The sequence below is a fragment of the Eulemur rufifrons genome, chromosome 20, assembly GCF_041146395.1.
Source record: "Eulemur rufifrons isolate Redbay chromosome 20, OSU_ERuf_1, whole genome shotgun sequence".
Classification (NCBI taxonomy): Eukaryota; Metazoa; Chordata; class Mammalia; order Primates; family Lemuridae; genus Eulemur; species Eulemur rufifrons.
This window is the reverse complement of record NC_091002.1, coordinates 41,304,311-41,317,756: the sequence shown is the minus strand read 5'-3', so window position 1 is coordinate 41,317,756 and position 13,446 is coordinate 41,304,311. Positions and strand designations below refer to the sequence as shown.

The following is a 13,446-nucleotide window of genomic DNA, read 5'->3' as shown; positions in this document are numbered from 1 at the left end:
CCTGTTTTCGTAAGTGAAGTTTTATTAAAACACAGCCCATTCATTTGCTTTTCTCTCATACAATTCATTTATACTATTTCTAGTACTGTCCAGGGCTGCTTTCACACTGCAGCTGCTGAGCAACACAGACCATACGGCCTGCAAACTGACAGTATTCACTACCTGGCCCTTTACAGGAAAAGTCTGCCAATCCAATCTAAACCATGATAGTGATTTCTGCAGCAATCCCTACTATATAGCAAACCAGAAAATACCTTTTGAGTTGTTTTATGTGCCAAATCCCTCAAATTTAGGAGAGAGAAAAAGAATCCCCTCACAGCTGCTTCCTCAAGGCACAAATATTAAGGAATGTGAGATGACACAAGGTAGCACATGGTTAACTGGGCAAACAGCTCCTATAATAATTCAATCTGAAAAATTTCCTTTAAAGTGTGAAGAAAAGCTTTGTTTTCTTAAGGAGTGGTTTTTATCCAACTGGATGAAATTATTATAAGGGAGCCACATCTTTTAAAATTCCCTCTGACGTAGTCAAACTCTGAGACAAAAATCTGTCATACAACCATATTAATGATTCCCTTTCTGTACCCCACTTGCAAAATCTGATTTGAATCACCAATTCTAATTTTTATTTTATCAGGTGTTGAAGTATTCTTAATATTTTATTTTATGGTTTTGTTTCTTGGGAAAGATCATATTAATAAAGGAGCAAATGAGTAGCACAGAATAAGCATTGTGTGTTTAAGAGACCATATTACAAAGCCAGACCAGAAACCTTTACGCATTATAAACATGCGTTACCATTTTCCCTCTTTTCCAAGCTGTGGATGACTTTAAAAAACAGGCTACCACTACAGAGGTTTAAGTTTTGTTAGTATTTTCAATGACAATTTTATTTCATAAAATAGTCACAGTGTGAATACTTTCAAAGCCTTTAATGTAATGAAATCACTTTATCTGTATATAGTATGACATATGCGAGTCAATTCAAGTGTGACAATACGAGTAATTCTGTTTTGTACACAATAACCAAATTGAACATCAAACAGAATTAAATATTACTTGCATTCTTGGAATTTTACCTATTAGCAATGCAAGAGTAAATAGGTTTTCAGAGGGTACCCAAATAATTCTTAATGAAAGACAAAGGTTACTCAGGCAACATTTTAAATACTTACATCAGTTTGTAGAAGCTTATTATCCAATGTCAAAAGTGTATGAAAATTATCCATCCAGGTTTCCATATTATCTTCAAAAAATTCAGGAAGATCCTAAAGAATAAACACTTTTGACTAAAATAAATAAGTACACTACTTTAGTAAGTTTCCCCACAATGCCAAACATTCTGCACATGCCTATAGGATTAAGCCCAAACTCAGTCTGAGCATTACCTATTCTGACAAGAATGCTCTGCTGCAGCTAGGTCTGGCAGCTGAATAAATCATTCAGACTTCTGCCTGTTTGTCTGCTTTCACCATAAATGATGTCACCTCTAGTTCTTGTCCCAATCTTCTTTCAAGGTCCAGATAAGCCAACACGAAGCCTTTCCTTACAAAGCTCAGTGCTTACCAATACATCCCCTTTCCTTTCTAACTACTGCATTTATTATAAGATGACCACCAACCCAGAATCAAACTTACTGTCTTACATAGGTACTGATTTCCTGTGGCAGAGTACCGCCTTCTTAATGAGGAACAAACCCCCCATCCTGCCCCCCAAGGGTAAAGATTATGCTTCCTTTCTCTGGTCTCCCTTGTTATGCATGACAAATTATCAAGAGCTTCATTTTACCTGACTTCTCAGAAGTAGAATTCAAAAGAAGGTATAAGCAAAAACAGTAAGAATTTAAGTAATTTTAAGTAAGAATTTAAGTAAGAATTTCTCAAGCTGCTGTCTAGTTGAACACTGATGTGGGACATGTTATTTTGGGTTGTTCATCTCCTCCTACTCTAAACCTAAGAGAACCCAATTTCCCTTTGGGCAATGCTCTCCCTACCACTGCAAGTGCAGTCATGTTGTGAAGATAAGTGCAGGTCCTGGCTATGAACAATGAAAAGGCCAGTTCCTTCTTTGCATCTCACTGTAGCAATCTGTACCAATTAATACCTCCCCTTTTCTTAGTCCTGGGGAGGAGCAGAGATCTCAGAAAAAACTTTTCTTTCAGAAAAATAAATGCTAGCAAAGAAGTCTTTATCAAGTAGAAAACTATGTTTAACATCAAAGAATAAGAATCAAAAGCAAGAAATCAAATGAAACTTACCTGAAAGTTTAAACTATAGAACAATTTTGAGATCAGAATTAGGGAAGAAAAAAGAATCCTCAGGGCAGAGGCATCATTTGCATGGGTACTGCAGAGTTCAATGGTGGCCTTGGAAAGGAATTTAGCAACATGGTTTTAGTGTATTGTAAACCTAGTATGCTGATCTTAGGGAAATAGCCTTGTGCTATGCTGAGACTATTCATATTTCTTTTCCAAAATTTGTTTTTTAAATAGTAGTACACAGTCATTTAAGAGATTCTGAAAAATAAAGTATATTTTTTAAACTGTCCAAAATAGCACTACTAAAGTCTAATGTTAATATTCTGAATTATCATATCTTTCTGATCATCTGTGCATATATACAAATATATTACTCCAAACTGTCTTTACATGCTCCAATTAAATAATTCCTCTGTCACTTGGCATTTAGGTTGTTTCCAAATTTTCATTATTCTAACTGTAATAAACAGGTTTATTTATAAAATTTTGTGCACACCTCTAATTTTCAAGAGTCTAAAATTCTAGACGTATATTACCACGGCAGCACAGTGTGCTATGAGCACAGGTTTTGGAAACCAAAAAGACTTGCACACAATCTAAGCTCTATTACTTGTAAGGAGCAATACACTGAGGAAGTTATTGTACTCTGAGCCCCAATTTCCTTATTTTAATATGAGAACAATGCTTACCTCGAATAGAAAGTATAATTAAATGAGAAAAAATATATAAAAGGTCTTAGTACTTTGTACATACCTACTACATAAAAAAGACATTCAACAAATGTTACTTCCTTTACCCTGGAGTTAGGATAATATGAATATTAAGGTTTTCTTAATGAAATGCCAAACTCCAGTTTAAAAGCCAGTACCATTTATAATATAATAAACAGGACACTATTCATTTCAATGTGCTCTGGCTAAGACTTTTAACATTAAAAAGAAAGAAAATCTTTGCCAACCCAATAGGTGGAAAAAGTGATCTCATTTTGTCCATTTTTTAAAATAAAAATGTACCATCAGTAAGATGTCCTAACTGTGAAAAACCCTGTGTACGCTCTTCCTTTTGAAAATAAGAAATAAATAGCTTTTTGGAGTCTGCAAAACTAGGTTTGAAGCCTGGCTCTCTCTTTCTTCTTAGTTGTGTGAAAAGGAACCCTCCTATCTAGAAAAAAGGGTTAACAGTACGTTTCTTACAATCTTACAGGATTCTCACAAAGACCAAGAACATGTCAAGAAAAGCCTATACACTGTAAAATGATGTACAAAATATATAAACTAAACTCCACAGTCAAATTAAAATGTGCATTGGATCTCTCTGAAACTCAGGAATTTCAGCAAGAGAACATGGATCTCTGTTTTTAGATACAATACCCAAATGATATGATGCTTTGTTTTTAAATATTCCTAAGTAGGGGAGCAGATTAAAAAAAAAAAAAAAAAAAAAAGAACAAAATATTGGTAATTGTTAAACTTTTATAATAATAGAAGGGAGTTCATTATAACACTTCCACTCTGTGTAGGTTTGAAACTTTTCAAAAGAAATGCTGCTCTCAACATTACCTATCAAATAAGCTTTCAAAGTATTCTCTTAAAATTTATACAAATATTTAGGCAATTTACAAAATTAATTAAAAATATCATCAAGATGTTATTCCATACCTTAAACAGATTAGTCAAAGGCAAAGCAAAGGCATCCAGAACAAGTTTAATTTCAGTCCATAATTCATTTGACTTAAATTCATGACGATATCTAGAAAATTAAGGTAAAATAGATAAATTTACAAGTTTTTGTTTATTCACGTTAGCTCTTAAAGGGTCAATTCTGATAGACAGCTACAACTAGATGGCTTTCTGAAATTCAAAGGGAATTCTTGGTTTTCTTTTTAAAGGAATCAAGCAGTTTATGAAGACCAGGTATTTCACAGGTTATAGGGCAATATGAAATAAACATTCTACTTGAGAAGAAACAAACATGAAAATGAATTGAGGTTTATACTCTTATTCTAGGCTGATCATATTCAAAGGAGTGACAACAGGCACAAAGGTAACTTTACACAATCAAATAAAATTGAGAAACGCAGTTTTAAAAAATAAATCTGTACACCAGTACCTTTTAAATAATGAATGTGCTGTACGGAGGACTCCATTAATAACATGGAAATCTCCACTCTGAAAGCGATTCACCATTTCTGTCAACAAGTCAGGCCATTTCTGAGGGAAATCTTCTCTTCCAATAATGCTAATGGCGTCACTTAGCTGGGGGAGGAAAGGATTCATTAGATGAGAGCCTTACAAAGGAACCTACCTAAAAAGCAGTGCTACATTACCTGCTTTTGAATTTGCTCTGGGCTGCTGAGCATCAAGTGCACTATGTTGGCTTTAATGGCTACTCGATCAGCTTCACAAATTTTGTTCGGTTCATCTTCAACCTAACAGTAAAATATCAATGAGCAAGTAACATAAAATCCATATTCATGTCCACATGGTTTTAGATAAAACAGAACTATTTTTTATTCCCTGGTTTTCTAAGAAAACTGCAGAGAAGGTGGAGCCTCCCCACAGTTTCACAGATCATAATCTGTTAAAGAGTCACAGATTCTGTTAACAATCTGATGAAAGCATGAACTCTTTCCCTAGAGAAATGTACATTCCCTCTCAAATGCAAACATTTCACATACAAATTAATAAGCTCTCACTTCCTGATGCCAATTAAGAATTTCAGTTCTACATGTAAACTAATCAGAGTATGTGATTAAAATCTTTTTTTTTTTTTTTTAAACAGAGACAGGGTCTCAACTCTCTCACCTAGGCTGGAGTGCAGTGTGATTAAAATCGTTACAGATGAATGGGCGCAGTGGCTCATGCCTGTAATTCTAGCACTCTGGAGGCTGAGGCGGGAGGATCACTTGAGCTCAGGAGTTTGAGACCAGCCTGAGCAAGAGAGAGACCCCATCTCCACTAAAAATAGAAAAATCAGGAGGGCATGGTGGCCCATGCCCGTAGTCCCAGCTACTCGGGAGGCTGAGGCAGGAGGATCACTTGAGCCCAGGAGTTTGAGGTTGCTGTGAGCTAGGCTGACACCACGGCACTCACTCTAGCCCGGGCAACAAAGCAAGACACTGTCTCAATAAATAAATAAATAAATAAAAAATAAATGGCGTTTATACATCAGATCCACTCTTCTATCTACTGCAAGACCTTTTTCCATTAATTATTCCCTATTACGTCTGTATCCTAGAGAGTCTATCTTGGAAAACAAAAAAAAAATCTTTACAGATGTATGCTACTTAATCCATATTCATCTTCAAAAGCTTCAATATAACTCTCACCTTAAAACTAAGGACTACTTAATGAAAATTTCTTAATCATTACACACCTGGAATACGTCACCCAAAGGGGTTCCGAAAGTCTCACTAGTTTTACAAATCAAAAGAGAGGGAGAGGGCTAGCTTACAAGTACAAGGACAAACTTTTAGACATTGTTTCTAAGATTTACCAAGTCATTTGTTCACCACATGTGGTAACACTTCACTAATTATACAAGCTTGAAAATAATACTGTTTTATAAACTTTCACGGAATGAGGAAAAAAATCAAGATTCTAAATAAAAATATTTGAGTAGGTTTAAAGTTGACTTTTTAGAAAAACTGACCATTTCTGTCAACCTTAATACTTTGTGCAAAATCATTATTACTATGATTATAAAGCAATTCTCATTTTTTCTCTATCATGAGCCAGGGCTTCTCAGCTCTATTATTGACATTTTGAATCATATAAGTCTTTGCTGTGGGAAGCTATCTTGTGCATTGTAGGATGTTTAGCAGCCATCTCTGGCCTCTACCCTCTAGATGCCAACAGCAACCCCTGCAGCTATGATGTCTTCAAATATTGCCAAATGTCCCCTGGTAGGCAAAACTGCCCCTAGTTGAGAACCACTGTCCTCAGGTAAGGTTGGGAAAATGCCTGTTTATTTTATTTATTTATTTATTTATTTTGAGACAGAGTCTCACTCTGTTGCCAGGGCTAGTAGAGTGCTGTGGCGTCAGCCTAGCTCACAGCAACCTCAAATTCCTGGCCTTAAGCGATCCTTCTGCCTCAGCCTCCCAAGTAGCTGGGACTACAGGCATGTGCCACTATGCCCAGCTAATTTTTTTCTATTTTTAGTAGAGACGGGGTCTCGCTCTTGTTCAGGGTGATCTCGAACTCCTGACCTCGAGCGATCCTCCCGCCTCAGCCTTCCAGAGTACTAGGATTACAGGCGTGAGCCACCACACCTGGCTGAGAACCACTGTCCTAAGGCAAGGTTGGGAAAGTGCCTGTTTCTTAATTTTTAATTTCTTAGCCATTAAACTTATAGCACAATAGGATTCATCTTAAATTAGATTATATTCCCATATCACATAAGACACAGGGCAAAATCTCTTATCAGAAATTTCAGGGCCAGGTGCAGTGGCTCACACCTGTAACCCTAGCACTCTGGGAGGCTGAGGTAGGAGGATTGCTAGAGGTTAGAAGTTTGAGACCAACGTGAGCAACAGTGAGACCTCATCTCTACTAAAAATAGAAAAAATTAGCTAGGCGTGGTGACACACAAGTGTGTAGTCCCAGCTACTTGAGAGACTAAGGCAGGAGGATCACTTGAGTCCAGGAATTTAAGGTTGCAGTGAGCTATGGTGACACCACTGCACTTTGGCCAGGATGACAGAGTGTGACTCTGTCTCAAAAAAAAAAAATAAATAAATAAAAATAAATCAAATCTAAGTTACTTTGCATTCTACAAATTTTTTATATATGTGATTTTTTCAGCTTTAATTTTCTAAGTCCACTGTACAAGAGAAATTACTTCAATTATACTCAGACTGTTTTCCTACATAATGTCTTTTCACTAAGCAGTGAGCCAGAGTTAAATTGCAATCATAATGGAGATTAAAACCAAGTCACACACACTCTAGCTGAGTTATAAAGTTGAAGAAATTTATATAAATTCAAATGAAATAACAGATGCTTTGGAAAAGGGTCTGGTTTAATTTTGTCTTTAGTCTGTATCTTAACCTTTTAAGAGCACTGTTCATATAAATCTCATAAACATACAAGGCATTAAATTACATATTCACAAACTACTTACAATTCTCCAGTTCCGTTTAATATAGTTTTTGAACGTCACTGAAGCACACACTTTGATGACATTATCCTGGGACTTCTCCAGTAATGTTAAAAGCAACAGTGGGTAATTCTGATTTCCTTCTACAGATTCAAGAAATTTCTCAGCTGTGAAAGAATTTTCATGTTAGAAAATTTATTAAAATCAATATCTTTACACATCATGCATATATTAACATGAACTCTGTATATCTTTAGTTGAAAGATCAAAAAATTGAAAGATAAGGTATTTCCTCTTAGGGCCTTACTTTTCTTATCTATTAAATGGATTATACATAATGTTACATTAAATTTACATACGGCTTCAGTTTCCAAATCACCTTACCATCTATTAACTCACCTGATTCTCACAAACCTATAAAATGGCCTGATTGAATAACTACCCCATCTAAAGGACAAATTGCTTCCCTGAGAGATTGACTTCTGGGCAAAAGTTCTATACCCTTGTCTTCTTTCAGAAAGGATTATTATTAGTACTGTTGGTAGTAATATTTCTTTTACAGGATGATGAAGATCAAATGAATTAATTTATGCTAATATATTATATATTATTAACCATATGAGTACCATTCTTTACTGACATATATTATTTCATTAAGTTGTCACTATTACCCAGAAAGGTAGGTAGCATTATTCTCATTTTAAACTCAAGGCCACTGAGGTTAAATAACTTGTGCAAGCTCACACAGCTGGAAGCTTTCATCACTGAAAAAACTTTAGCTCAGTCCTTTTTCTACCTTACCGGCCCTAAGATTTCTTCTCAAACTAAAAATTTCTGAATACCAGCAATGAATTTACACAAAGGTTTTACCAACATATTTTCAGTCCCTATTACATTTTGGGATAAATTTCCTAGGTCTACTGATCACATGGTGGTGGTGGTATAGTATTTCTTTTAATGTTTCCTATCTTAAGCTTCAAAAAGCAACACTCATTCCAGGATTCCAGTATTTTTTGAAAAGGTATTTAATAATGTCATTTAACACCTTCCCTCTTTCTGGATTGAGTCCCAAGAGTTTATTAAATAACATTTTCAAACCCTCCCTGCTTTGTGTTTACCATGTCTTTCTTTTTTTTCTTTTTTTATTCTTATTTCAGCATATTGTGGGGGTACAAAAGTTTAGGTTACGTATATTGCCCTTGGCAGCCCCCCCACCCCGAGTCAGAGCTTCAAACATGTCCATCTCCTACACAGTGCGCATCGCACTCATTATGTATGTATACACCCCTCCCCTCCCCCACCCACATCTGCACACCCAATCAGTGTTATTCTTAAATGTGCTCTTAGGTGATGATCAGTGAAACCAATTTGATGGTGAGTACATGTGGTGCTTATTTTTCCATTCTTGGGATACTTCACTTACTAGAATGGGTTCCAGCTCTATCCAGGAAAATACAAGAGGTGTTACATCACCATTGTTTCTAATAGCTGAGTAGTACTCCATGGTATACATATACCACATTTTATTAATCCACTCATGTATTGACGGGCACTTGGGTTGTTTCCACATCTTCGCAATTGTGAATTATGTTGCTACAAACATTTGGGTGCTATTGTGTCTTTCTTAAAGGATGAGGACTGTTGCACTGAAAAATGTTTTTCAGAAGGGGACATACTATGGTTCTGTATGACTACAGAAACCTTTGGTTGTTTCCTTCTAGTTAGTGGTCAGCATTTCATACAGGGTTGTATCCATGATTTGGGGAAAAGCCCATATAAATTGCCAGGTCTCTTTCCTAAATTGAAGTCAATATCCAGAAAAACGATCTCAAGAATTAAGTCTATTCCTTTCTGTGTTCATTTCCTTCAACTTACAGAATATCTATATTGACATGGTTCTGTATACTCAGAGCCTCAAAAGGTCTTCTGGGCCAGGCAGTGGCTCATGTCTGTAATCCCAGCACTCTGGGAGGCTGAGGCAGGAAGATCACTTAACCCAGCAGTTAAGAGACCAGCCTGGGCAATATAGCAAGATCCTGTCTCTACAAAAATTAAAAGAAAAAAGTCTTCCAGTTCATCCATACCACTGTCCCATCTCAATAATCAAGGGGGCACAGTCATATCTGTAAGCTGGGATCCAATACACATTTCTATCTCCTTAAAGACATTGAATCAGTCTAGTGCCAATCCTTGAGAAATGCTATGTTCATAACTCCTCCCAGAGACACCAATTTATTTCTAAACTCTGCCCTGGATTTATAAAGCCAACAAAACCATCACCTTACAAAGACACATCATTAAAAATAATTTTTAACAAACCATGTTGGCAAAAGCTTTCAGGGGAAGTCTAAGAAGATTAGAGCCATTAACTTCCCTTTATCCAGGAACACGTCACGTAAGCACTAATGAGAAAACCAATTTTCCCTCTCAGAAATCACAAAGACTTTTTTAGAATAGGACGGTTGCACTAACATGTTTATGATTCTATTTATTATATATAATGTATAATTTAACATGCGTACACACTCATTTGTGCCTTCATGGAACCCTTCCAAAATCCTCTATATGAGCGTGCACATTAGTAAGTTCTGAAGCAGTTTAAGAGCATTTCTGGTTAATATGGCTTATATCAAGGATCAACTGACTGCTCACAAGACATACCTGGCCCCCAGAAGTAGTTTGTTTGGTTTCTACTGTTTCAAAATTTTCTGAAGTTTAGTTTCTATCATTTAAAAATGAGGGCACTTCATATAAACATCCTTATTTTTCAAGCAAAGCTGATCTTGCAAAACTGGTTTGGATCCCCAAAGTTAGCTAGTTCCAAATAATATTTGTCCCATAACCAGGGCACGTATTCACATGACAGTACCAGTTCCTGCTTGGCCTGCCTCACCTTTACATCTGACTCCTATGAGCATCTGAGTTCAAAATACTAAGCTTGCACCAAGTTTCTAATGGAAACTGGTCAAATTCAGGAGGGAAAGAAAGGAACTCTAGGCCTTAAAATATTAATTAAATCAAACCCAACAGGGAGATTAAGAGACAGTATCTGATTACTTGGTTTTATTCACTTAATCACTTTTTAGGCAATTACTTTCATTCCTATGCCCTAATTATTATATCTCTAAAGTAGGCAGATTTTAAGTGGGGATTTTCAGAAAGGTCAAGAGACAAAGCATTCTAGCCATATTCCTACTTTTTTCCCCTAACAACCCACAGGCCTAGTATCCCTACTTTTTATCCCTATAATCCCAGAAGTACTAAATAAAAGCCATTTTACAAAACAAAACAAAACAAACAAACAAAAAAAACAACCACACCATGTTATAGCGGCTTTAAGCAGCCAACCATACACTATCAACTATGCCTGAGAATCCAAGTATAAATCTTTTTGTTTTTAACTTTACAAATAAGTGGATTCCACAAAGCCTTCTCTCATCTGTCCTTTAAAAATTAATCAACCAGAAAACATTTATTCTCTTTACCTGGACGTCTGATGGCAGGATCAGGATCAAGTGTTTTCTTTAAATATTCTGTTAGTGTTTGTAAATTTGCGTCGCTGAGCTCCATTGCTATAGAATCTAAAATAAAAAATAAGGTTTGGGTAACTGGTCACTTGGGGACACAGTAATTTACATTAAAAAATTCTTTTACCAGCTTGAGCAACACAGTGAGACCCCATCTCTACAAAAAAAATTAAAAAATTGACCAGGCACAGTGGTGTAGGCCTGTAGTCCCAGCTACTTGGGAGACTGAGGCAGAAGGATCACTTGAGCCCAGAAGTTTGAGGTTGCTGTGAGCTATGATGATGCCACTGACCTCATGTCTAGGCAACAGAGTAAGAATCCATCTCAAAACAAACAAACCTAACTTTTTATAAGTTTCTCCCCCTCTATGAAAGTCATTCATTATATGTTATGTTTTCAATAAGGGCTACAAGCCTGACTCTTAGCTGAGAGAGTTGACAAGATGGGCTTTTTTTTTTTTTTTTTTGAAACAGTGGTGAAATAATTTTGAGCTAACGGATTAGAAAAACATCCCAAAATTTCAAAAAGACAGGCATAGAAAAACAAAGCTGAAGAATTGCTCAAAGTCACCAGTAAGTTTATCTGATTTAATGTTATGAGAAAAAGCTAATAAAGGCTGAGATAATCACAAGAGGAGCTTTAAAAAAATAAAAGTCCCACAGTGAGAATTAAAATTTTAAGCAGTAAATAAAGATCACATAAAAAGTTCTAAGATTAAAGAAATCAGAATAAATTCCTTCGTGTACAACATGTAATCAATCACAAATACTCACTACAAACTACAAGCTGAAAATTTGCATCTACGGAGATAATTCTGGAGTTAAGAAGATGAAAGCTGTGATTATAATTAAAAGTTTTCTTATTTAAAGCTTAAACAAAACTAACTCAGAATTTGCTTATGACTGACCAAAAAATTTCACATCTAACAGATTACAAATTTTAAGCTATAAATAAATGGCCTATGTAGATATAACTAGTAACACAGGCTAAGAAATACACAGCTGAAGAAATTTATCGTACAACATGGTGACTGTAATTACTAACAATGTATTATTTACTTGAAAATTCCTGAGAGTAGATTTTAAATGTTTTCACCACAAAAAAAGTATGTTAGGTTATATATATGTTAGTTAGCCTGATTTTGCCATTCTACATATTTCAAAACATGTTGTACACCATAAGTGAAAGGTGGTCTTACTAATAACCTATCTAACCTATCAACAGAGGAAAATAAACTATCAAACAGAAAGTAAGAAATAAATTCACGACACAACTACCCTTTAATTAAAACATGTGTGGCCTAACTTGTTATCTCTGAGTTCTTTCTCAGCCTTGTAAAAGTTCCTGAGCAGATAGCAGGAGTGCAAGCTTCTCTTCCTTCCTCAAGAAGAGACAGTACCAGGTGCCTCCTGCTATCAAGAAGAAAGAAGAAACTAATTTCTGCTATCAATCCCCTATGTTAGAAACAGAAAAAGCCAACACAGCAGCTTCACAGCCGCTTTTGTATCAGTCCCCTGAAACAGAGAGAAAAAAAACCAAAAAAACAAACCCAACAACAAAACATTTCTACCCTTTAAAACAACCAAGCAACTTTCCTCACCACCCAACATTTCTTTCCTCCCTTTGTGTGTCCTGGCCCCTGCCCCCCTCTCTGTCTTTCTTTCTCAGGAAAATGAATAAACTTTTAGTTTTATATATCCTATTCACTGTCTGAGAATTCTTTCTCCCACCACACGTGGACTTCACACCCTAACATTAAGTATACACACTTTTGTCAATCAGAAAAAAAATACACAAAAATAGCACATACAGATTACAAGTGCTATATGTGCATGTGCAGTACTATCAATAGCCCAACAATCTTGGGAATGTTATCAATGGAGCTTTATGGTCTCCAAGTTGTTGGCTAGTTGATAAAATTCAGTGCAAATTGAGAGAACTTTTGGAGGTGACAGAGTGTTCTAAAATTAGACTGTGGTGATGGAAGCACAACTATATAAATTTACTAAAATTCATCAAACAGTACACTTAAAATGAATGAATCTTATGGTATGTAAATTATACTTCAATAAAGCTATTTAAAAAACTCCACTTCTGCTTAAATTCCATTGGACAGTTTTTAGACAAACAGCTACATGTAGCTGGGAAAATACAGCCTCTTCTGGGAAACCAAGCAAATTAACCTGAGGCTTCTTTTATAAAGAAGAAAAAAACTAAGTGCATAATTTTTATAAAATACAATACAGCTAAGTAGAAAAAAGGTCAAGGATACCATAATTCAAATTATATAAAATTTACATATATTTAAATATATAGGAAAAAACTAAAAATACAATCTAAAATGTAAACAGTGGTAACATCTAAGTGATGAATACAGGAGATTTTTATTCTCTTCTTATTTTTTTAATATCGTACAATCAGCCATATGTATTACATTTACAGCCAGAAAGCATTAAAATTTTACTATATTTTTAAATTGTCTTGTCAGGTACAGTGGTTCACACCAGTTAACACCAGCAATTCAGGAGGCTGAGGTAGGAGGATTGTGTGAGGCCTGGAGTT

At 35.6% G+C, this 13,446-nt stretch overlaps 1 protein-coding gene across 1 annotated transcript in view; it reads right to left on the bottom strand.

The window, feature by feature from the left end:
* CSE1L (chromosome segregation 1 like) overlaps nt 1-13,446 on the bottom strand; it is a 40,897-nt gene that overhangs the window by 22,131 nt on the left and 5,320 nt on the right. The window contains 7 exon segments of the mRNA XM_069496425.1: nt 1,176-1,268; nt 2,258-2,365; nt 3,916-4,006; nt 4,367-4,512; nt 4,584-4,685; nt 7,382-7,524; nt 10,843-10,938. Of these exon segments, the coding sequence (XP_069352526.1) occupies nt 1,176-1,268; nt 2,258-2,365; nt 3,916-4,006; nt 4,367-4,512; nt 4,584-4,685; nt 7,382-7,524; nt 10,843-10,927 (768 nt within the window). The 5' untranslated portion in view covers nt 10,928-10,938.